We start from the raw sequence: 26,645 nt of genomic DNA on the forward strand, positions 1-26,645 counted from the left end.
TCTAGCCTATGGCAAAGAATCCTAAGCAATGAAACCCACCCAGTTTTCTTAAGCAAAAACTGTGCTTTTGAAAAGAGACTTTTCCACAACTGTAATTTTTCTAGTGATCCTTTAGTTTTTTTGGTGGAGGAACTAAACTAATTGCTTGTTTAAAAACTCACAGTGCAAAATTTCTCACTGTTGGATAGTAGTGATGATCCCAACACCAGGAGGAAGAAGGAGCATTTGTGAGAAGTCTGGCCTAGAAATGTGGCAAGAGGAGAAATGTGAAAAGCCATGTAAGAGTAAATAACTTCTAGGTCAGGGAGGAGCCATCCTGGAATGGCAGAGATGGCAGTTTAAGGGGTTTTGCACTTTACCCATAATATTTCTAGACAGCCTTCAGTTCTGTGCAGTTCTCTTTTGGCCCTAAAAGCAAGGTCTTGGATTTGTGAACAGATTAAGCTAATGCTATCTTCTTTTCTTGTCTTTGAATAGCGATTAAGGTTTTAAAGTTAAGCATTTGGAATTTCAGAATTACTGGAATAAATTTGCTTTTAGCTGAGACTGGTGTATAAAGTGCTAGCATGTAATCATTAATTATTTCATCTCATGTTGTTTCTAAACCAGGAGAGCGTTTAAGTTAGCATGCTGAAAGTAATGAGCTGCTCTGTGTATCTTTTCCTTCCCTTCATTTCATGTGGGAGTTTAAGCCTGCATTAGTGCACTCCACATGAAGCCAGTACAGTTGCAAGATATTGGTTCTTTCTTTCGATGCTGGTCATTTCCCATCGTCATGCAACTGATGGTACCTGGTGGCCGCTTCTCCAGGGCTGGGCTCTCGGAGGCAGTGGTGTGCTGCTCTATCACAAGGTGGAAAACTGGGACAAAGAGACCTGCCTGAGGCAAGGGGTGGGTTTGTGGCACCATCATGAGGAAACCTGAAGATTTCCTAAATCCTGTCAAGTTGTCCCTGTATTTTTTTTTCATGCTGTCTTTTCAAAAGACTTTCCTATCACTTTATAATTTTCTACTGGCTAATACGCATGTCTTCAAGTCATCATGCAGCTCATAGGAAACTTGCCGTTTGGATTGTCTCACACTCTAGGTTTGGTGGATTGCACATTTATATTTTAGTCTGGGTTTGATCCAAAGGAAGTAATTCCTGACTAAATCTATTCATAAACTCATGAATGCAGGTCAGTATGTTTGCTTTGTTTTCTCCCAGAGTGTTCAGACTGGAACAACAATGGCTTCCTGCTTCCCTGGAAAGTGTATCCACCAGACTGGCTTTTACACGTGTTCCTCTGTTTGCGGAGATCCTTTTCTCAAAACATTCAAGGTCTCATGTGTAAGAGCCTCTTTTCCTGATGAAAATTTGGATGAGCTTAATTGCCATGTGATTTATTTGGTTTTTAGTGGTAACTATTTCAAGAATTCAAATTAAGACAGAAGCTGGTCATTCTTGTTTCATTTGAGGAAAAAAAGTCTCCTAAAAGGTATAAAATTCTAGCCATACAAATTCTGCTAATCAGCTATGCTGTTTTTACTTTCCAAAACAAGCAGTGATCCTTGATCTGGGTGCTGGTGTTTTGAGATCCCTTGTAATCTTAGTTTTGTGGGGTGGCTGCCTTTCTATCTGTGGGACCTTTTTTCCTGTCTAACTCTCTAATTTTTAGTGCATTTTAACAGGTGCACACAGTACTTGTTGAGGATAGAAAGTAGTGCAGAATGAAAAGAAGCATGGGTGAGGCTTTTATTTGAAAGAAAAAAAAAAAAGTAGCCGAGGAGGAAGTTCACTGCTGAAAGGGTTATTGTAATCAAGTTTATCATGGGAGCTTGCTGTTGTGTAACAGAAACTCTAGCTTGTCCATACCTGCCTCTAAGCATTACTTAATGAAGAAAGAAAATAAACCTACCAGAATATTTATGAAATTCAATGAAATTTGTTCCCAAACTCTTAACTGTTAGTACATCCTGACAGTTCAGCTCCATGCTGGTTTTGGAAAGACTACATTTTTCAGAAAAGTGATATTTCTCAGAGAGCATAAGCAGTCTTAATGCTCAAGCACATGTCTCTTGGTTTAATAATGAAACTCATTTATTCAGAAACCACTTTAGCCAGGAATCATGTAATGAAAAAGATGTCTTCCTCTGAAAGTAGCCTCCTAAAAGGTCTGCTGGGCATCTAATGAAAATGTCATACCTTTAGTTTCTTTTGTCTTTTTTTCTTTTCCTTTCTAGTAAATAAGCACATCTGGACTGGATGTTCAGTTAGGGTTTTCTCTTGTGTTTAGGTTGCTGGCTCATCCACATGCTATCTTGAATTCTTCAGTAAGACCTGCCTGTGACAATTTAATGCAGTCTAATATCCCAGCACACCTGGATTTTTTTCTCTCAAAAATGCATATACGTTGTTTATTGAGTCATCTTCTAAAATTAATCTTTTTTTCTATACAAAGATCCTTTTTACTCCCTTGCAACAATGATCAGGAATAATTTGGGCATTGAAGATGTAGTAGCTGTTTCAACTGAAACAGTTATCAAAGGAGAGAGGAAGAGAGGCTGCCAGTGTAAATTCTTCTGATTTTCTAATTGTATCTTGACTTCTTTTTTCCCTCATTTTCCTCTGCCCATTTGCTGCAGGCAGATAACTTGGATAACCTCTTTGCCTGTCTCCAAGGTGGACAAATTGATGTCATTCTCCTGTCTTAACCTTTCAGTTATCCTTTCCGCTTGATGGCAAGCCTGTAAAGCAGCAACTTTAATTGTGTGCTTGGCTCCTTTATGTCTTTTCTAGTGGAAGAAGTCTCACAAGCTCCGTATTTCTTAGCAGTTATCTACATGGAGTTGAAGCAGTTTCACCTGTCTTTGTTCTTTTTGTTATTTGGTTACCTTTTAATAATTCCAGGCACACCCTCTCACAGTTACATCAGCATCTGCATGTGATTCATGGATATCAGAGTTTGAAGAAATGTGTCCACTCATTTAGTCCACATAAAAATGGCTGCACCGAGTCAGACTTGAGGCTCGTTGAATCTGGTCTTCTGTTTCTGATAGTGACCTAGGATAGGATGAGGAGCAGGGTGCCGTGGTTCTCCCCAGTATACTTTCACACTCATCAGCAATCCACAGGTCTGGTAAAGCAGTGGTAACAGTGCTTATGATATCATAGAATCATAGAATGGTTTGGGTTGGAAGTGACTCCTGAAGATTCTAAAGATTTCCTTTGAACATTCGTATGTCTTTTCTGTGTAACCTATGCTCTGGCAAAGAAGGCATTCATGAAGAGACTACACAGAACCAAACTGTGAAACAGAGTTGACTACACTGGTTTTTTTTCCAGCTAGGTTTAGTGAGTGTTGCTTATCTTTTAAAGTTTGTGTTCATAGTAATATACAGTGTTAAAGCACAGTTAATTTGTGTGTGATGGCTGTTGGCATTAATTTGCTGCTATTCCAGCAGATGATGGTCCCTGAGAGGTAGATGGTGGTTAAGCAAAGGAAGGGAAAAAATGTTTAAAAAAATACCCATCAGCAGGGTTTATTGGTGTGTGTTTGTGTGGGAGGTACCAAGATTGGGAGTACCATGAGACTACATAGAAAGCATGAAAAAAACCCCGATATCTTTAGTAATGTAGGTGCTTAGGCTTGCTGACCACATTAAGGCTCTAGTTCATAACAATCAGTTCACAAGGTCATTTCATTAAGGTTTAAATACTAATTTGGGTGTAAATTTCACAACTGATACAGTTATTGTCTTTACTGTCAATTCTTTGGTGTAACCTGCATGAACTATGGCTGGCATCATCCCAGCCACTGTTACGCTGCAGACAACCAGATACATCTGAACCAGTTGAGCAGCAGAAGCAAAGTGAGGTGAACCAGGCTCAACAGAGCACTTGACTGCTGTGCTCATTGTTGGTACTTAATTTTACCTTAAGTGAATTTAAAGCTAGCTTGGATTCCTGGGAATGTGTGTTCCAATGCAAGCTGCATTCACAGATGTTTACACACATTACGGCAGCCATTTGGTTCATTACTTTTACAATAAATATAATTTGGTTTATGGATATGCCTTGCTGTACAGAAGGATTGAACCAAAATTCTGGATTATGATGCAAAAAAACCCTCTCCAACCCTCATAACTTGATGTTTTCCAAACCTTCAAGTTAAATTGCTTTTTAAGTCCATTTCCTGAGAAGTTTGGTAGACTCTTTTTCAAACTTAGCCTAGATTGAATTTGTTATCTTAAAAATGGTGAAACCTTACTTAGATTTTGGATACTTGCAAGCATATACAAACTCTAAAAGTCAAAGATTCCCAGAGACCTATGAAAAGCCAAAAATGAAAAAAAATAAGTTGGACCCTATTAGATTCCAGTATTAAATGGCCATTAGGAGAATCTCTTGGAAAAGATTTCTGTACACTGCTGAACATGAGCAGCACAGGTGAAGGTAGAGCCTTAGAGAATGAGCAGATGTGGGAAGAAAGGGTTTACAGGGAGAAGGATTGAGAGGAAGGGAACTATGCTGCAAAGAGTACTGAACAGGAGAGGAGGATGGAGGTAGGGGAAATATGAAAGGGAGAATTTAAAATGACTCTGTAATTAATTATTTCCAGAAAGGATAGAACAGTATCATCATAAAATCAACTGAACTGTGAATATTTAAGTAATGCTTGCTGAGATATTATCTTGATACAGGAGAAGGAAATGGCCTATGCAGTCATCTAAGAAGAGATTCAGTCAGACCACGTGTAAAACAAGAAGCTATGAAGCCTCCAAATTAATTTAGCCAGCCAGCCAATGCATAGTGTTTTCTACTTGTTGACCAGCAACATTCTGATATTGTCCAAACAAGTAGGAGAGGCTGCAGTCGTGGCTTACCTAGAACAATTACCTGTTACTGTGATCTGATTATCATGCTAATAGTCTGGCTCATCTGCTTCTGCAAACCAGCTTGTTCTTTTCTAATACAGGTGAAACATGCCGTGTAACTTTGAAAGATAAAGGTAACCAATTTAAATAGTCTAATGAATATTTATCATAATGAAAATCTTGTTCTAGACACTTCTTCACCAACTCAACAGTGTGTATTTCGGTCTATGTTCAGCTGCAGTTGGCAGGGGTGAGGAGGGGAGGGAAAGAAAAATGTATTCTCACGTAGTACAAACCTTCTGTATAGCTTTCTGGAGAAGACCTGCAGCGACCTTATTTGTCCTATGTGGGAATAAGATACAAAGATTTTAAAGACAAAGCTGTTAAGAAAAGTTCTCAGTAACCTCTACCTAATCTAGAGGAGTTATAGACTCTGTCAGCGCTGTTGATCAGGCTTGAAGAAATCCCAGCTTGCGAAACATCTGAAAAGACTAGCAGGTGGCATAACTTTAAAAGGATTTTCTGTCAGTCTTCCTGAAATTATTAAGTGCCCTCAAGGGTTTGTAACTGAGTTTTATATGCGGAGTGTTTCCCAGGTTCTCGAAACAAGGTGAGAGCTCAGTAACACTGTGTGCTGATAGACAGGGGAGTTGTCCTAATATTTAGCACAGAAATGCAACTTGAATTTTTTAATTTATGATTGAATAAGTGAAAGTTATACTTGGAGAGCAAGTGGCGTATGATCTAACACTGTCCTCTCTTGTCCAAGTACTCCTCCCCTGGGGTTTAATCATGGGGTGCTGGAGGCAGAGTTTTTCACCTGAAGGAGGGAGGCCCCAGCTGTGGATCTTGCTTTCCTAGTTGATTTGCTGGTTGACTTTCAATGCAACTTGTTTTATCAGGTTCTTTTCTTTTGGCAGAGAGACAGAGCTGGGTGGAAGGTGATAATTTTTATTAATTTTGAGGTTGCTTGTTTGCTGTATCTTGCTTTTTCTTAATATTGTGCTAACATGTGCTATGCTGGTTGTGTGAAATATGGGTGTTCTTCTGTTTTAACCCTCCTAGTATCTGTGACACTTTGTAGAATAAGAGATCTGCTCTGTGAACTCACAGTTCTCTCATAATTAAAGGAGTATGAGCAGGCTATGTAGTGACTGGGGAAAATTACCAGTCCTTGATTACTGAAGTAAGTCTCCTCAATCCTCAACCTTTCAGCCTTCAGCTCTTCACTACGGTGTATCGAGATGTGATCTTGTGCTGGATCCAGCTTATGCTTGCAGTTTATAGTTCAAGAGATTACTGCATACTCCTGGAAGCGTGGTGTTCAGTTCAACTTGAATTGTCATGACTCAGCGCTGTGTTGTAGAAACATGAGTACTATAGAGAGTGTTTTTGTGTTTAGGGAGGTAAGTCCTGGAAAGTAGCAATTGATTTGGTGGATCTTTATAGTGGATTAGTATCTGCTGCCTAGATCTGCACATCCCAATTGTGTTTACATCTTTGTGTAAACACACATCAGTGAAGAACAGATTTTGTCTGTTAACACTTTTTTTTAAATAAGCCAAGTTCTTGGCTTATTTAGCCAAGCTCTTGGTATGTTATTTGTAGTTTTTACACCACGTGTGTTTGCTGTTCAAAAAGAGAGGTTGTGGTAGCCCCATCCCTGGCAGTGTTCAAGGCCAGGTTGGACAGGGCTTTGAGCAACCTGGTCTAGTGGCAGGTATGCCTGCCTATGGCAGGGGGGTCGCTACTGGCTTTAGGGTCCCTTCCAGCCCAAACCATTCTATGATTCTATATTAAAAAAAAAATACATCAGTTGTCATTTTAAAGCAGAAGGATTTTCTAGCCATTTTGAAAAAGAACTGTATTTGCCTTATCTAAATTCCAAACCAAAGCTTCGAAACAAGAGTCAGTGCTGTGCATGAGGAGGAAAGGATGATTCACTAGTGCCTATGATGTCTACTTACCCTGCCACGGTGAGAGAAGCTCAGGTAGAAGGTGATGTAGGTGTCTACCTTGAGTTCCCCAATTAAGAGCTATATTCCTTGAAGTAACTTTGTGCTAAATTAGAATGTTCAGATAACTTCACTGGTGATAGTTTAACATTTGAGAATGGGAATGCTTCAAATGACTGAATTCCCAGTGTCTTAATTTATTTTCGTCTGTAATATATTATTAAGAAGCTACTAATTCAACTGCTTTTCATTAAAGGGAAAAACGTATTTCCTTTATATCTAATTAGGAATAGTATTTAAGTAATGGTTTTGTTTGAATCATCTGGGACTTTAATTTTTCTCCAAATATGCTCAAGAGAAGTTACGTATGATTCAGTTTTTGTTCCAGGATTGTTTTGTTATTCAATTTAGCACTGCTTTTTAAGAGGAATGGAAAGTCCTGTGAGCCTCATCTTCTGTGGAAGTCTGGTAATGCGTGTTTTTCTTGTTTCTCAAGATAGTCCTGCAGCAGTCTGAGCCAATTTTAAACACTGTTTAGAACAACATATAATGAACATGATACAACTTCCTAACTGTTACAAGCAGTTGCATGTGTAATAGTAAGTAAGTGGCAGCAGAATTATTCATTTGCTTAAGCATGTGTTCACACAGTTAAGCAAGTCTGAACTGCAGTCTGAGGGAAGATCATTTGAAAAAAGAAAAGGAAATGCTGGGAATCATTCAAAACAATAAAACTTGAGCACTGGCTACACAGCTTATATTAAAATAGATGAAACCAAATGCATGAATAAAAACAAATTATTTCAGTCCTCTTGTTGTTGTAAACATGATTGTTCTGGTTTTAATCAGGTCTAGAAAAAAAAAAAAAGCAACCAAACAGAAGCCTAAATTCACTCTTGCCCAGGAAAGTTTTGAACCTGTGTACAAAGTGTAAACCCCTGCTAAAATTCTATGAAAGCAAAATGCCTTATGCACAAACTGACTTGATAAAACATAAATACATGATAATGTGCTCTGCTGAATTAGAACCGCCAACTAGAGCAGAAAAAGTATTACTTCTTATACATTGAAAATGGTGAAGTAGCCCGAACAACTGAAAGTTAGTGCTATAAGAGGTGAATTAAGTAATAATTTAAAATATTGAGAATTAAGAATGTTTAATAAAACAGTTTAGGTATTAAGAAATGAGGGTCAAATCTTACAGCCCATACTTATGCAAACTGCAGGTCTTGCTGAGTTCATTGTGAATAATCATGTCAAAATCTATCTGTAAATTATATTCTCCTCTAGCAGGAAAACCTCAGTAGAAATCGGGAGAACTTTCTTCATGCAGTCAGTAGTTTTGAAAAGAAAATCACGGATTTATTGTCATGAATAAATGTTCAAACATGAAAGGTTCTAGAGAATGTGGGCCTGCTGCTGAATGGGAATGGCGACATGGTCACAATGACCAAGGAGAAGGCTAAGGTGATGAATGGGTTTTTGTCTTAGTCTTTCATAAGAGCAGCCTTCAGCAATCCCAGCTTCTTGAAACTGATGGGAAAGTCTAGGGGCGAGCAGAGTTACCCTTGGTGGAGAAGGAGCAGGTTAGGGAGTATATCAACTAACTGGACATTTGGAGGTTCATGGGCCATGGTGGGATGCTGCCACAAGTGCTGAGGGAGCTGGCTGGTGTCATCACAAGGCTGCTGTCAATAATTTTTGAGAAGTCATGATGACTGGGGGAGTGTCTTGAGGACTGGAAGAAAGCAAACATCACCCCTGTCTTCAAGAAGGGCAAGAAGGAGGATCTGGGGCACTACAGGCCCATCAGCCTCATATTGATCACATCCTTGTTGATAAATATGATAAATGAATACATAAAGATGCATTGCAGAATAACCACAGACACCAGCACATGCTGGCGGTCTGACTGGCTGAAAAGCAGCTTTTCAGAGAAGGCCCCGGGAGTTCTGGTGGACAAGATGCTGTGAAGATGAATTGTGGGCCAGCAGTGTGCTCTTGTGACGAAGACCACCAGCATTATCCTGGTCTGCATTATGCAGATGATTGGTGGCCCAAGGGAGCTGATCCTCTCTACACAGCTCTGATGAGGCACATCTGGAGTGCTGGACCCCTTTCTGGGCTCCCCAGTACAATGGAGATATGGATATAGTGGAGTGAGTCCAGTAAAAGGCCATAAAGATGATTAAGGGAGTAGAGCATCTGACAAATGAGGGGAGGCTGAGAGAGCTGGGACTGTTCAGCCTGAAGATGGAGAAGATTCACGTGGGGTACTATGTGATATGTACAGGAGAATGCAAAGGAGGAAAACCAGATCCCCCTTAGTGGTATCCAGTGACAGGATGAGAGGAAGTGGGCACAAACTGAAATACAAGAATCCATTTAAACATAAAGAAAGACAAAACCTTTTTTCTTTTGTACAGTGAGAGTGGTGAAACACTGGAGCAGATTTTCCGTAGACCTTGTGGAGCTGCCATCCACGGAGATATACAGAATCCAACTGGACATGGTCCTGGGCAACCTGCTCTGGCTGACCCAAGCAGGGGCTTGGATTCGATGATCTCAAGCAGTCTCTGCCAACTTCCACCCTTTTGCAGTTCTGTGATCTCTGAGCTCTTTAGAGATTTCACCCCTAATTGCACTTGGGTTTTGCCTTTGTTTTTTGTTTTTCCAATGCTTTTCAATTTTGGAGCATCTGGAGAGATACTCATCTCTTCACAAAAAAAAAATTGATTGATTGCTGGTCTGAGGCAGCTTCCTGTTTGTTCCTTATTATTTCCTGGGCTTTAAAGCTAGCACACGTTTTGCTTTTGCAGTACTGCAGTTTCACTCTGTTCCTGCATGAGTGCTTAGTCACAGAGAGTGCTAAAAGAGTCTGTATAAATAATTCTGTATTAAATAATACAGAATTTATCATCAATGACTTAATAATAATTTAAAACCATTAACAAATACGGTAATAGAGCAAATATATAACACCCTCTAACCCTTTCTTTCAGTCATGGCCTGCATATGAAGAAGTATACAACAAAATGCTTGAGCTTGCAGTGTTTTTAGAACTGCCTCGTTTTCCAGATATAACAGACAGCTGCTTTCTTCATCCAGATATGTTGTGCATGAAGTACTTGATGGAAGCTAATTTACCTGGTAAATATTTTCCCAAACCTGAACTGATAAAATTTTTCTTTGGTTTATTAAACTCTAGCAAAAAGACATGAATTACTACTTTAAAAGTGCCTGCTCTTTTGCTTCTAATTTATACCCATTTAAGCTTGAGCTGAAAGATAATTTCTATAGAAAACACCTTCCTCAAACATTTAGAGTATGTATTATAGACCCAGATATGCAGGGGCACTCTGGTCCTGGCTCTCCAAGGCTGTGGAGTGGATACTTCATTTCAAATCTTCTAGTATCCATTTGAACTAAGAGGCACTGATTGAATTCACGTGATTTATTAACTGTAGCTAAATGATTCATAAAGTTGGGACCTGATTGCTTAGTACTGGAATTGTCTGATATATAATATTGACTGTATATTCTATAATATTGCATATTAGCTTTCATTTAAACATTAACAAGCCATGCTATGTGACAGATCAACTGTGCTCTCACTTGATTTCTGATTTAGTTTAGAAATCATATACTGAAGAAATACTGAATTGTTTTGTTTATCCTGAAATTGTCCTGAATGTTGAATTGCCAAAGGAAGACCAGTCAGTCCTAGTACGTGAACTGTCTGTTGAGCTACCATACTTCAAATACCACTGTCACTGAAGATGAGTTATACAGCAAAATAGCTTGTAAATTGACATTACTCTTTTTCCCCCTCAAAGAATTCCAAAAATTAATAGTTGGGCGGGAGGTACTGTCTTATTTTGCAGTTAGTTATGTTGAGTAAAATTACTTGGCTTTTCTGTTTACTTACAGTTGAATGAAGAGAAGATAACCAACAGATTTAGGGCTAAAAGTCCATAGTAGAAATTCTGAAGTTTTACACCAGTGATCTGATCACACAGAAGATCACATTTTTTTTCCAGATTTTGAAGTATCAGTTGAATCAAAGAAGAAGTTAGAAAATTTGCATTTTCAGATTTATTACGGAAAAATCCAAAGCTTAGTACTATTGGAAAATTACTGTAGAAGAATATGTTGTCCTTTACTTTTTCTTTGCACCTAAGCTTTTTATCATACAGAAGCATTTTTTTTACAAATTGAAAAAGGGCTGTTGTTGGTGTCTAGCAACTCCTAAAAAAATAAAGCAAGCCATAAATTGGCAGTGTTTCTTAGGACAATAAATACTAATGAAAAGGCCATTTTAAGTGTCTGAAATGAAAGAAAATGTACTGACAGTGTTTATAAGAAAAATTGGTTTCCAGATTTTGTTTAACTTTTACTGTTATGTACAAAAGGATTAAAAATGAGTGCCTACTGAACTCTCTGTAAGCAGCAAGAGAGTATAAAGTATAGCTGGATTAAGGTTGTACTTAGTCATACATTGCTAACCTTTGTGGAATCTGATGGTGATGTAATCAACTCTTGTATTTCTTGCTGAACAGGAAAGGTGAGAAATTTGGGGGATTTGTATCTGTGAAAAATAAGCATAGAGTAATAAGAGACTATATAGACACCTTACTGCTGCTTTTGGAGCTGTATTTGTATCTTCTTAGCATAACCCACACTAGCGGGTGTGATTAGGTTCTACAGTGTAAAGCCAGCTTTAACCTAGGTTTGGGACTGTTTGTAACTCAGCCAGGTATTGCTGGGGTAACAGCAAGTACTACCCTGCCATGATGAGGCTGCTGTTCATACTCAACTAGCTTCCTTCCAACTAGCCCCTGTTCCTCTTTGCAGTACTGAATCGTCTTTACCTGAGAGTTTAGCCAACGTGCAGGTTTTGGCTTTTGTGGTTTTTTGAAACTATATCTATGCAGAGTTAAGATATGCTTCCCCCCAAGACTGTTCATGATGGTCGAACAACATCATTTGAGTAACATCAAAACGCTTTTAAAAATTTGATATTTTCTCCCCCCTTCCATGTGACTGTATAATAAATTACAACTGTTTTCCATGTAACACAGTGAAGGTTGCCCAGTATTTTTAAAAATACCCTAAATGCTTTTCAGCCTAAAAATACGTTGTCTAATGGTCCTAAAAAACCATTAAAAAAGACATTCCTTCCTCACATGACCAAAATATTTGGACTGTAAAAGTATTTCTAGCTTGTCTCAACTTACTAATTTTATGATTTTATTTACTTGAATCAGATGAATTGCATAATTGGACTTGTCGAGTGGCGAAAAAGATTGGTATTGGAGATGTGGATTTCCTGACTCTTGTGCCTGGAAATAAGTCAACAAGAAAAGTGAAATACGATGTTCTTGCTGCAGCAGTTATTGTAGTTGTGCTCAAATTATTGTTTTTATTAGATGATAAGTATGAATGGTAAGTATGCAGGCAAATCCATAGCAAAGCCCAGATTTCAGATAGTGCAGAAGATTGTCTCGGATCATTCTTTAGTAATATTACTTAGTAATATTAATTTATTTAGTAATATTAAGTTTATAATATTTGAATTTTCATTAAGTTCAGTAGCATAAAATATACACCTGAAGGCATTTTAGACATTAAATATTCCTTATTTTTAAAAATCATCAGTTTGAATCTGCAACTTGGCATAAAATTGGGATGTGATTTTGTTGGTTGTATTTGAACTTCATGTGAAAAGTGCAGTATTTGGATCTGATTTTTTTTTTTTCAGGTTACTTTCAGACTTTGCTGGAGAGAGAAATAAAAATAGCAAAGAAGGTACATAAATATTCTAGTAGAATCAGTCTTATGATTTTGTAAATGAAATAAATTTGTAATCAGGCTTAGAAAGACTTATCTTATTGATCATTAAAATTGTTTTTTGTCATTTATTCTTTTAGGGCAAATCTTTATTCAAAGAAAACACTAGATCCTATTTATGTAAAATCACCTCAGTTTACCTGCATAATTCTTGTTGTACTGATAGGGGCCTTTGGTACACACTTTGCTTGGTACCTTTCTGCTCCTTGTGCATATTTGCCTCTTGTTTTAGAATTTTATGCATGCTAGGTGAAGATGAATGGATATGCAGTAAAGAGGGAGCACACTTTGATCGTAAATAGCAGATACTTATTAGGGGCATCAAACCATGTTTATGATAAAATCCAAACTTGTTTAGTCTTGTTAAATAAAATATCTTAGTGTGTAACATATTTCAGATGTAATCTATTTTCTTAGTCCAAATAATCCTGAGAGAGTGTGGAAAAGCTAGCAGCAATTAAGATAAAGAAGATAATGGTGTGAACATAGTTCTTGGAGGGCAGAAAGACCAAATCAAAGATTAGAAATCCTCGGGCAGATGTTCTGTGGCCTGATCCAGATCACAGTTGAAGATAAGGTCAGAGATGTGTTACAGTGGTTTATCTTTTAAGCCTTCTGTCTAGGTTTGGGTCCATTTTGACCCTTTGTCACTTTTAAAAATTTAAGTCAATAATAAAAGCGGTGTTAGCCATGCGTGATTGCAGTTCCTGCTGTATCTGGAGATACGCATCACTGTTAACTAAAACTGGTAATTCTCATTTTCTAGTGGATACACAAACTTATTTTGGTTTTGTTCCCTGCCCCCCCCCCTTCATTTCCCTTGAAAACTTGAAGTATGTAATAGTGACACGAGTAAAAGTTGTGCAACTGCTTGCAAGCTGAGGCTCAGAGCCATTAATGTCTTAATGGGGTTTCTCCTTTAATAACAAGTCTCGTTGCCCTTGGGAATTAACAGCTCATTCTTTGCCCAGTTTTTTACTTTAAAGTCTGCTGGTGCAGAGTGATCCATATGCTGTGTTATGTTGTCCCTATCCTTAAAATGTTGGGGTGATAGTGAGCAGCTGCGCAGAGGAGCTGAGGTGAGAATTTCTGTTAAGAGCTGTGGTTAGTGCCAGAGCTCAAAACTGCCTCTGGCATTTTCCTAAAGTTAGCGTGCCGAAACGAGTAATGGTTAATACTGAGTTTTAAAGATCTAATTTATGTTGGCTCCATTCTCAATTTAACTGTCCTTTCTCTAGTCTTTTGTTTTGGTTTTTTTTATATTTAAAAAAACTGTATTTCAGCTCCTATAGTTTTCCAAGACAGACTGGAAGCTGTGCAGTAGATAGTTGTAGTTCCCTAGTGTGTTTGTGTATGTCCTATGCACTCCATGCATACACAGTACAGTTTATGTTCAAATAAAACATGTGATTGAGATCTATATAAGTATGTGCGTATCACAGAGCTGTGCAATTTCCGCTCAGCTCTACGAGCATCAGACTAGCAGTACTGGCCAGGCAAACAGTTGTTATAGTGTAGCATCATGTCTCTGATAATAGTTTTGTTTGAGACAGATGCTTAATAATTCATATGAAGTTTAATAAAACTTTCCACCACCCCTAAACTGCACTCGCAGCGCTTTAAGAGTACTTATTGTAACCTCTGGGTTTAAGGAGTTCATAAAAGAAGTTGTATCCACACCTCTGAATTTTAACAACTACTGAAGGGTCTTTCCTCCCTTCATTTGTCTGTTGTTTTTTGAGTCCATCTATACTTCTAGCATCTTTGACATCCTTTGGCAGTATAACCCAAATAGCAAAAATGCAGATAATACAAAACATTTATAAGCTTGATTATAAGAACAGTATATTCACCTTTAAAACAGTTTAAACAGCTCGGTGGCAAAGCTAAGCATGATGCAAGCATCACATGCGGTGCAGCTGGGGTGATGGAGAAATGCAAAACCTGGTTAATTCACAATGCAGATAATCCACCCACAGGTAATAAGAGTTGATTATATTTTAAATATATAAATCTACACCATAGTTCTATTTGGAATTCTTTTACTGTACCCAGTTGGTCTACTTCAGCCATGTGTCTCTTTGGAGCACCAATGATAAATGCGCTGCTAGAATGCCATATGCCTTAATGGTTTTTCATGTGCTGGTGAATGTTTGTTCACCTATCAATGGGTGACTTTCCTGTACTCAAAAACATGGGAAGCTGGCACAAAGTGAATACAGTTGTCCAGTTTATCTTTCCAGCCCTGTACAGTGTCATGGATAGTAGAAGAGAGTACAGAGATGATATCGGAAATTTTACATCTGAGCTTGTTTAGATGTTATTTCTTTAAACCTAAGCTTGATGTATGGTTTCATTAATCCCTTGAAGTCAGCCTTCAAATAGGTGAAGGCAGCTTCACACTCTGGAGGTTTAGTTCATTTGGTAGAAATGTTCATTTGGTAGAAATGAGTTTCTAGGCTTAATTTTCAGAAAGGAGGGAAAAGGCTTGAATTATACTAAATCCATGATATCTATTCTAAGCTAAGGGGCTTCTTTGCACTTCTTATGACAGGTTGTTCTTTCACTACATTTCTGTTTCTTACAGAATTGTTAGATCAAGAATGTTTTCTTTAAGCACATAGAATTCAGGGCAGGTTTGTTAACAGGTGGAAAACCCACAGTCTAACTGCATGGAGACCACCATCTGCGAACTACACATTTCTTTCACTTCTTCCCAACATAAAATGTGTGTATTTTATTCAGGTGGCCCGTATTTTGAGTTCAAAAAGTGGTACAAGGTGATAAAATGTTCCTTGGATGAGAAGCAAAGGAAATTAGATGAAGAAAGAGCCAAGTAAGAGGATTTTAAAGTACTTTTTCTTTTTTAAGTAGAGTTCTACATTAAATCCTGACCCCCACAGACATTAAAAAGGTTAGGAATTTGCTCCACATTCCCATCTGCCAAGCTTGGGTGAATAGGGTGATTAAATCCCTACCTTAAATTTCTATTTACACTCATAGTATTTATCCAGCATATTAATTAAATGCTCACTTTCTGTGACAAGTAGCTTATACAGCTCAACAATCAACATACCTCAGTTTGTCTACTCTGAAGAAAAGACTTTCTAGATGTGCTGGGGGGCAGCAGCTTTTAATAGCACTAACCATTAGATTATTTTGATTTAATTTTAATTGCTCTAGCAGTATTTGTAAGAAATTGCTATTCTTTTACTTATTTGCTCCACTTGTTTTCTTAACAGTTCTTGTGTCTCTTACTGGTAGGTATTTGTGGAGATGTGAAAAGCCACTGTTTTATTCAGCCAAGATGAAATCTAAAGTTCTGAAGAGAAGACGTGAGTAAATTTTGCTTCTTCCCAGCAATGCAGAAATCTGCTCTAACTTTTCCCACCATAGAAAACGTGCAGCCCTGACTGATAACATTTACATCTTAAAATACTTTCTCTTCTCTCTTTCATCTCTGGGTACAATTACTGTACTTCTGTTTTACAACCTGTGGCTGGAATTCTTCAAACAGACTTTTTCCTCATGCTTAACTGAAACTGCCTTTGCCAGTCTTCCTAATGACCTACTGAACCACATCTCAAAATGAATAGCCTGTCCCCATTTTCACTGGTTTGTCAGCTGCCGTTTTATAGCTGTGAGCTTTGTGAATTGTTATTGCTATTCTGTAACTTTCTTGTCCCTTTTCTTCTTTACTTTCTCATATCCTTTAGTATGGATATCCCAGGATGTCCTTTGGTAGATCTTGCATGTCCCTCTTCTCTCCTTCTCCTTCTTGCAGTCTTCTATAGGAAGTGAGGAGGACTTGTCTGAACATGACTTTACTTGAATAGCTAGCGATATGTGGTGAGGATGCAAGTACACCTACTTTATTTTAGTAGCTGTAGAAGTACTTATAGGAAATTACTGGAGTTTACACTGGCATAAAAGCAAGCATAAAAAAATGACAAAATGACTGCATACCTGTGGAAATACAGAAGACCAGAATTTTACTCAACCAAATCAGTTCCGAAATTCTTCATTCTATATTTAGCAGTGTCTAGTAAGCAGCAGCTATCTAGGGAGAGATATGTTAAGTGTGGCAAATGGTATTTTTCCCTTTATCCCTCTATAAGCTTCCATTTTCTGGAAGTGACTTGTTAAGTGACTTCTAAATAAGTTGTGTAATCCTGTTTGGTTTGAATAACTTATGTTGGATTTTTCTTTCAAGAATACAGTTGGGGTTTTTTTTGAATGTTCTTGCTCTTCAAAATTCAGTGAATGTCAACTTCAAGTCATGTTCCATGGAAAAACATGTTTAGGTTTGTTTATTTCAAGCTGATCATCTGCCCAGATGCCCTTTAATTCCTGCATTTATAAGAAAAAGTGAATGATTCATTGTTCATCATTTCTGTGGCACTCCAGATTCCTCTTCTGGCTCTGCTTCTCTTCAAGCTAAAAGAGAGCCACTTAGATTATGGAGTTTTACCACTGGCTGTTGCGAGCAGGACTATCACATAATGCCATTGTAAATGGGCAAGATTCATCTTAAAACAAATTTTAGATAATAGAAACAAAGAGTGCTCTAGAAAGAACACTTATGTGCCAGATACAGGTTTTCAGAAGCATTCCTCAGCCTTTGTTTTTGATGGTAGATTTTAGTATCCTCTTGAAAGGTAAGCTTATCAGTCTTCGATTACTTTAGGATGTCTTTTCTGCCATTTTATTTTTCCAGTTTATCAATGAGTTTATTCAGATACAAGTCATAAAAAGAAGTTGAAGTTCCAATAACAGTGGCTTTTAACCTGCTTTTTATCCTAGGGAAACAAGGCTTAGGTAGACATACTGTGTGTGCTGATCTATCATCATAACTTCTTTCCCTTCTTAGCCTCAGTGACTTAGGAAAGTTTGTCACTCTTTCATGAGCAGCAGCGAAAGGTGGAGTGGGGTGTGTTGGTTTTTTGTTTGGTTGGGGTTTTTTTGTTTTGTTTTTTGTTTGGTTGGATTTTTTGTGTTTTGTTTGTTTGGGGGGGGGTTTCACAGTTAAAAATTGCACTATGAAAAGCTTAACCTTAAATCTGTATGTATATGAAACCAGGCTTCCTTAATTCTGATACACAGAAAACTACTCAAACAACCTTAGCCAGTCTGAGAGATAGCATACAACCAACTAAATAAAGCAAAAGGCATCCTGATGCCTATCAGCATAAAAATACCAACAATATCAATTAGATTTTACAGGTTTTAATTGGGGGAATGCTTTTAGAGTGCCCCAGTCTTAATATTATTATGTGTGAAAGACATGGCATTTTGAATCATCTTTCAAAATCTTTAGCTAAAACATGTGACAGAGTTGAATTTTAAACGGAATGGGGAGAGAACATACAGGTTTTTCAAGGTTTAAAGAAAAAAATAAATCAAAAGAAAAAAAAAGAAGCACAAATACCCTATTTTCTTCATGTATTAATCACCTCTAAACAGTATGCTAATACTTACTACTTTTGCCTTGATGTTCGTGCTTTTTTTTTGTTTTGTTTCTATTTGTACAGAAATGGTTGTGAACTTACAAAATCAGTTTGGCAAGCTGTCTGGTTCCGTGCGACCTCCTGAAAAGCCAAATCCTTCAAGTTTTCAGTTAAGTTGGTCAGAAGAAAACACAGATGGGAGTTGTTTTCACGGGCATAGCCTGAAGGGAATTTTGCAAGAAAAATGTGGTTTACTTAAACCCATGAACCCTGACTATTGGCTATGTACAGTTAAACTATGCACTGAGAAGTAAGTATTCAGATTTTTGTTAAATACACTTTGGAAAGTTCTACTGAAAATAAAGTGGCATGTATGTAGTTTTTACAAATGACAAATACGCGGTGTGTACACAGCTATGTATGTATTCACATCTAGTTAAAATCACTTGTAAAAGGGTTGTGTGTGAAATGGTTAGTCTTGGATTGGGAGTAGACAAATTGTAATACGAAGAGTGATCGAAGTGAGCTTTTGATAAGAGAGATGAGACAAAACCAGCAACAAGAGTCACATGTCAAGAGTGGCAGATAGATACAAATACTCACTTTGCTTCTTTCTTCATAGTATTTTAGACAAAACTTGTGCCACAGCCCTCCAGAGGATGGGAAAATGGCTCCATTCCTCTCCTCCCTGGTCCCCCAAAAGGCATAGGAAATTAATTTTCTAAATCACTATGCTACTGTTGTGGTGGCCTTAATAAAAATGAAAGTTCAAATAAGCAATTAATGCTTTCAGAATATATTTTTAAAAAGTAATTGCGAGTGAAAAGGACTTTGCCACCATTTCATCTAAGCATAGCAGCAATCAACAGTTGTATTTTTTGGAAGCACAAAAGTAAAAGATGAAATTTCTTTCACTAGAAAAGTAAAAGAAGAAACATGGGAAAATAAACCATTTTGTGCTATTAAGGAAGTTTAGTGTTTGTCTTCAGTAGAGAACTGTTCCCAAATCTTGCCTTTTTGAGTGACAGGGATCTTTTTTTTTCTATTAGGTTATATAAAAAGGTCATTCTATTTGTTACTATAATTGTTGTCTTTAAAGGAGAATGATATCCCTGCTAATCCAGCCTTGTACAGATATTTAAGTATCTGTCTGGTTTGTGTTGAACTTCTCTTCCTTTAATACCTTCTCATCTTGTGATAAATTCTCCAAAAGCTGGTGATTTTCCTACTTGGTGAGTGCTTGCGAAGAACCATCCCTGGCAGTGTTCAAGGCCCGGTTGGATGGGTGTTTGAGCAGCCTCATCTAGTGATAGGTGTCCTTGCCTATGGCAGAGGGGTTGGAACTGGATGATCTTTAAGGTCCCTTCCAACCCAAACCATTCTGTGATTCTATGACCATGGCCAGAGACAGAGGGCAAAAGCCCTGCTGAGTGAGTGTAGGAGTTCAGCAGCATTTACTCCAGAGAATAGGAATTATCTGAACTCCCTGGGTAATGTAGATATGGCTTCTGGATCATGCACCGGAGTTCGGTTTGCCATTTGTTGTATCATGAAACTCTAATCCAGACGAGGAATGTACCGGTGAGTATCGGTGAGAGATGAACTTGGCTTGAATTCTCCTGAATTTCTCATATATGCAGTTGGAAGGTGTTTTCTGGAAAGGAGGTCAAGTTACATTAATGTGAAATGAGATTTCATTAGTGCATTGAATAACATCTTAAATCTTTATCTGTTTATACTTCTAAATGGCATGCTCAGGAGAGCAATAGCCCCTCCAGTCTTAGCAGTGCGTTCCTGATTTTTAAAACATTGAACATTCCCCTTGAAAATAACTGGGTTTACATTTATGCAGTCTTTTCTGTCTGTCAGTGGATTTATTTGCTTATCTTTATTTTCCTTTTCATATTACCTTTCACATATCCACAGAGTGACAGAAATGGGTTGGAATAATGTAAGCACAGTGTTATATTACAAGAGCTTTGGTTGTACGGATTCATTCTTTTGTATGAATAAGAACTTTTTTTTTTTTTTTTAAGGGAGGAGAGGTAATAATCCTTTTACCACAAATTTGCGTAAATCTTATGCACACAGTGAATGAGTGGATATTTCAGTGTATGTTTGTGTGAATAATCTTTCATGCAAAGTCTGTTTTTAAGCCTACATTTTCATATGTAATATATTAAAATGTTAATGGCAAACTGTCATAGCCTTCATGAAACAAGATTTGAATTAAAATTCTTACCAGTTAAATTTCCCATTATATCATTTGCAATGCAAGTAGTTAATTATACATCTGACACTTACTTAACTCTGGAAAACAACATCTACTCCCTTAAATATGAGAGTTTATCCTATGCAAGTGTGTGTATGTATAATAGAACTAAAAACAAACTTACAAATTCTCTAAAAATCAGCATGGTGTAACTGGAACTACTGAAATGCTTTAATCCTAGGGCTAAAGCATGATTTCAGTGTGGGCAAACCTGAGATAAGTCAAATGGTTGGTGAAATGCTTTTACATTTGTTTGTATTTTAAAACTTTTGGCTTTAAACTGGATTCTAAATTGATCTGGTATAGAAGCCTTTAGGTGATACAAGGCTTTATGGTTGGACTCAATCTTAAAGGTCTCTTCCAACCTAAAAAATTCAGTCAGCCTACATATGATTAGGTATTACAATGTGTAAAAATGTTGAGAAAAATGGATTTCCCTTATTACATCTAAATTTAAAATCACCTGGTGGTTTGGTTTTTTTTTTTTAGCTCTTCAGGGATGCTCTTAGTGTAAATAGCACAAAATGGGGCAGAAATGTTTAGGTACTCTAGTGAAAAGTATAACTCCAGTTTATAAGTGCTTTACCATATCAATGTAATTATACATTTGCCTCAGAATACACAGTATCACTAATCTGCCCACCAATGAAAACTGAGATTTGATACCTAAATTCCCATAAGAGCTGTAATTTCTGAATCTAAGGGGCATAGCAAAATATCTTAATTCATATTAGCCAAAAAAAGCAGATTTGGTTCAACCCAACATTTCTCAATGAAGTTTGAATTTATACAACGCTCTGAGTTGTGGGGACAGCTGGTTTGTTCTGATGCTGCTGAAATGTCTCATTTAATTTTGTTTCTGTAAGAAGTCACTGGCAGCTTTCAGGGATTGTGAGGTAGGGCAGAGGATGGGATGTACAGCGTGAGAGACCTAGTTTCACATTTCCAATCTGCCAGACTTCAGGAGGCTTCAAACAAAGACTCCATTCCCCAAAGTGCAGCTTGCATGGCACTGCGGGATGGGTCTGTCTGTTCCTCCAGTTTGAGGTAAAATGTAAATGCGTGTTGGGCCAGAGGGAGCGAGCAAATGACTCTATAGTCTGGTAATTAGCACACTTGCTTGTAAATTGGGACAGACAGATTCCAGTCCTTGTTCTGGTGAATATTTAAGACCGCTGCTCTGAATCAGACAGAGGGGAAATTTTAAACCCTGCTTCTCCACATCCCAGGGCAATACAGTACGTAGTAAGCTAGAAGATGCATAGGACTTACAGGGAATAACAACTGAATTCCCATATCATTGTAAAAGACTGTTTAAAAAATGGAAACAACTGGATTTTATACTGTTTTAAACTTACCACTTTTACTAAAAACATATTTGAGGCTAACTCAGAACAGGATATTTTTCCAACCTAAGTTGCTGAACTTAACACAGAACTCTCCCTGCAGTCTTGTCTTCTGTGTCATCGTCTATTCAGTCTGACACTTCTTACCAGCAAGTTCAGTCTGCTATTACCATTATGTACTTCATCAATAAAATCACCTCATCATTTTCATTAACATTTTCACCATGAAAGCTACAAAATAATTAAGCAGAAGGCTGCTATAGCACTTCCTACTTTCTGTTGACCTGGTCAATGTTTGCTCCAGTGTTTCCTATGTTACTCCATTGACTTGAATGTAGTTTCTCTTTCTTGTTCTAGACAGGTAATTTACATTTAGGACACAAAGGAAATGGACAAGAAATGATGGGTTATAAACCCATGGCATAGTGTCAGCAGGAGGAGAGACGACCCTACAGAGGGTGTGGGCAAGGACTAGAGAACAGAGCCTGGGGTGCCTGCATTGGATAGTCTTAGGGATTTTAAAAATAGGGTAATGTAACCATTTTTCACACTTCGCTACATTTGCTAAAAGCTGGTAGGATGAACAGTGGTTCAATTTAGTCCTGAAAGACAAAGAATGTATTGGTTATGATAGTGATTCACAGTGCAAGAAGCTATACAGGCTTTTCCGTCTTACTGTGCACCATATCTGAACATGTCTTGATCTGGTCCTATTCTTCAGAGTTTTGCAGGAGTGGGTCCCACCACAGAATTGATGTTGAAAACCAGAACTGTGATTTATGCTGTTGGTAAAATGTAGAGTTTTCCTCTTAATTAAAATGGAATATGTAAATGCTAGCTAAATGCTAACTAAATATACTTGTAATTTAAGGAGCTTCATTTTTTTTCCTTTTCTTTTCAGATCATGTGGTCATCTGGCTCATTACTCCAGAGAAGAGGACTTTCCCCAGAGTTACCATTTTGTACTAAGGTTATTCTCCTTTCTTCTGAGGATACAGCCCTCTTATATCCATGATGAGGTCTGTGTGATAGAACACAAACTTTTTAATAGAAAACTCTATAAAAAGCCAAAATACAGCACAGGCCGAAGGAAGTAAAAAGGCCTAAAAATAACATCATTAAAACCATGTAAATTAGTTGGTTCGATCCCAAACCATTACACCTAAGGTGGAACTGATCCTTTTGCCTGCCTGCAGATTTTTTGTTAAGATTGTACTGCTGAGACCTATTACTGTACTTCAGTTGTAGTGTCATTTTATCTGTAACTGAAGTCACTGGTTTCCAGCTGCGAAAGTTACCAAGGAAACTGTTTATTGCTATTTATTTCCTCACTTTGCATCAGAGCCGACAGGAAGCTGTGAAATTACCATGTTTTTTGGCATAGTTATACATGCTTCGAGCGTACTGGACAGTACATTGGCATCTAATTACACTGTGAGACTTTTCAATTAAGATATCTATTTTTTTACCTACTGTTATATGACAGCAAATATATTTCTAGAAAGTAATGTTTACTTTGTTTTGTTTTGAAATAGTGTGTTAACAAATAAAAGGAGCAGTTGGTTGATGTTTTCACTGCAGTGAGTTTTTTAGTCATTGTTTCTAAACATGCTGTTCCGGAGCAACTCTGCCACTGCTTTCTACGTTTCCTTGCATCCTGTATGTCTCCCAGTCTCTTGATATGCCTGAGCCTCTCATTCAGGTTCATGTTTCACTCCAGGCTTCACAGATTTTGCAGCTGCTTTCATATCTTTTGTACCTATATATACTGTCCATCCTGTTTCTTGTGCAGCGGTATCTGCCAGGTCCTCCTGTCATTCTTCTTTTGCAAAGCTATTGTCATTTAAATTTCTTCTGACCGCTTTGTAATTCAGCATCTTCAGCAGCTTGCACCTCAGACATCCTACCAGTTTCTCGTGCTCAGTATTATTTATGCACTGTGGTTTTAAACTGTCCCAGACAATGTGTAAATGAAGTTGGGTGCTGCCACTAAATTAAAGACACCATAACATATGTATATGTTGAACAGAGATGTTGAGTAGATACTCAGATGAATAATGCTGCTTTCAGTTGAATTAAATAAAATTCAGCAACTCCAGCCATCAGTATGGGCAGAGTACAGAAGTTGCCAAATCCATTGGATCAAAACCAAAATCAATAGCTGTCTAAGTATTATTATAGACAAGAAAAATGGTGCCTGCAGACTTTACAAAGAGTAATGTCTTCCTTCCTGAGCAAGGGCTTCAGTGAGATGCGATGTGGGAAGGTAAACAGTTCAGTGAGTAGACTCTGAGTATAATGGAAGTGTTTAAAATCTATTGCAGTTCAATCCATGAAGCCATTGTCTAAAAATCTGGAACAAGTGAATGATAGACGTGCTGCTCTACCTGTCTGGAGCAAAGTAATAAAGTAGTATGCCAAGCACAGGCAGAGCAGACAAGACTATTAAAGATAAGTTGTCATAGTTACTTCAAAATGCTGGCAAACCAGAAGGCTTTGCCTGCTCAGTGGAGGCAGGAGGTAAGTAAGTGTGATGTCCTGATTTAAGGTGATAGAAAAGACAGTTTGGGTGAAAGTGTTTACTTTTTCGGATATTTAATATAGTTATTGTAGAATAGGGATTTAGAGCAACAGTCCCAAAAAGTGATTGTAACGTGCAGATGAGAAGTTAAAGTTTCAACCATACAGAGCTAAACTGTACTTGTTGGTGTAAAAAGAAAGAGCAGACTGGGTTGCTGCTTGTTGTTAGGGATTTCATAAGTGGGTACAGTTTCATAAAATCTATTGCCACGTTGTGCATACATACCTCAGACTTCTGATGAGATGTGTCTTGAACTGATGTTTACATTAATAGACTCAGAATATACCAGTTTGAAGCTCATGTTTTGTCTGGTGTTTGTGTTTTAAAATTAGCCATTATCTATTACATTTGACCTCACCTGAGTGAATTGCTAAGCTTTGTAAATATTTGGCAAAATTACTCACTGTTCTTGTTCTAGATGGGTGTTTGACTTAAAAATAAACAGAAGGGTAATACACATTGTCACAGTGCTTGCTCAAGGGACTGAAAGTGTCTCATTCTTTTTACTGTAATATCTGTTAAAGGTTTGAATTAACTATCTAAAAGACACCTTGTTATACTTAAAGGATTCATTTAATTCAGAAGTCTTAATTTGAAAGACTTATGCACTTAATTATAGGTATACCTTTCTTTTAAAACTACTGTAGTAGTAAAATCTGAGCTTCATAAATTAAAAATACTGTGCTCATTGTTACATTGTTACAAAAGTAAAAAAGCTGCCTTAGATGTTAGAATAAATTAAGGCTGTACTTTAATAAACTGGAATAAAGCTTGCAGTTAATCATCAAGAGCTGTGTGCCTTCTGGACACATAGGTTAAGAGTCAGATTTAAAAGTAAAGGGTGTGCCCCGAAAATACTTAATGTTAGTTCTATCCAGTTTAATCAATCAACACTTATGTTGGAGTAATGATGTTGAAGAAGCTGATGAGCCACAAGAGTGCCTTATCTTCAGTGAAGTGTAGTTGAGCATTCTTGGGACAACTACTTTGAGTCCAGTTAATATAACCCTGAGGTGGAGCTGTGCTGGTTGAACAGACAGCTACCGGTGGATAGCTGAAGGGTAGGGTGTCTGCCACAGCCCAGCCCTTCTAACCACCTCCTCTATCTTCTTCTAAGTTACAGCTCCTTTCTGTAACTATTTGCTGAAAATGTCCAGGTAAAGCTCAGCTTTCTCATAGCTACTTTTTTGTACTTCTTCCCGTGGAAATTTTAAGTAAAGAGACTCTGGTTTGTTTCCTACTCTAAAAGTTGAATGAGTTCTTAAGTGTATAGATAAAGGCAAGTGGGTTATTTTAGATTAAATTTTTAAAGCAATGTATGTTGAGAAGACTTAGAATAGTTAAATAATTATTAACTTGGACAATAGCAAATCAGTTATTCTGAGACCTAGATGTGCCTTCTGAAGGGAATTTAGGCTTTTTTCTAGTTTGTGTGTTACATTTTAACACACTGCTTTTTTCTATCTTTAAGAGTGCAAAAGTAGCCTTGCTTCATGAATTCTTCCAAATAGTGCAACCTTTCTGTTGTTTCAGTGGAGATACAGAATCCCAGAAATAGTTTGGGTTGGAAGGGACCTTAAAGCTCATCTAGTTCCAACCCCCTGCCATGGGCAAGGAACCTTCCACTAAACTAGGTTGCTCAAAGCCCCATTCAACCTGGCCATGAATATATATTTATGAAAATATATATATTAAAATGACAGATATCTCCTTTTCTTTTGAAAGGTACAGCCTTCAGCAGAATAGATATTTTACCTTACTAGTTCTTCACTACCTCAGTGTGTCTGCATTCTCAATAGCAACTTAGTCTCAGTAACATATTTTTCTTCTTAAAGCTTTTACGATTTTCCAGACATGAAGGAGGGGTGTTTGATTTTCTCCTTAACCTCTTACACAGAGTGAAGGCCCTGAACCTGATTTAACCAGAGAATGAGAATCAGCAAAGCCCAATGCCTGCAAGCAATGCCAGTTTAATTTATTGGGCATACTGTGTTGCATGGGCTTCACTGCAATTACATATTCCCTAACTCATTTTTAGCATGACCCCTGAAACTATCGTGTTTGGAAGATTTGAGAAAGCTCCGTGCAATGTTACAGGCAATACAATGAGTAACTCACTTTCTAACAACTTCTTGGAAAGCTCAAAAACCCTTCCTCAAAGTTGCTTTTCTCCCTTTATGGACAAACAAGCCTTTTGCTGATGGTCCTGAAAAATTATTTTGGGGTATTTATGGTTATTTTTGAAGAGGATGCTTTTGCAGGGCCAGGAGCAAAAGAACCACAACCCACGGGGCTTTTGGGAGAGGTGAGGTCTGAAAATGTTACATCCTCGAGGAA

General features: G+C 37.6%; 1 protein-coding gene across 1 annotated transcript in view; it reads left to right on the plus strand.

Annotated features, from left to right (window-relative positions):
* Window positions 1-22,824, plus strand: part of TAF1B (TATA-box binding protein associated factor, RNA polymerase I subunit B) — a gene marked incomplete at both ends in the record, with an annotated part of 51,186 nt that extends 28,362 nt beyond the window's left edge. Inside the window, 7 exons of the mRNA XM_080616903.1 lie at window positions 9,815-9,962; window positions 12,080-12,257; window positions 12,574-12,620; window positions 15,408-15,498; window positions 15,927-15,997; window positions 18,194-18,419; window positions 22,629-22,824. Coding sequence (XP_080473029.1) covers window positions 9,815-9,962; window positions 12,080-12,257; window positions 12,574-12,620; window positions 15,408-15,498; window positions 15,927-15,997; window positions 18,194-18,419; window positions 22,629-22,824 — 957 coding nt within the window. The remainder of the gene's footprint in view (window positions 1-9,814; window positions 9,963-12,079; window positions 12,258-12,573; window positions 12,621-15,407; window positions 15,499-15,926; window positions 15,998-18,193; window positions 18,420-22,628) is intronic.
* Between the last annotated feature and the right edge of the window lie 3,821 nt (window positions 22,825-26,645).

The sequence above is a fragment of the Psittacula echo genome, assembly GCF_963264785.1.
Source record: "Psittacula echo genome assembly, chromosome: 4".
In the NCBI taxonomy this organism is placed as follows: Eukaryota; Metazoa; Chordata; class Aves; order Psittaciformes; family Psittacidae; genus Psittacula; species Psittacula echo.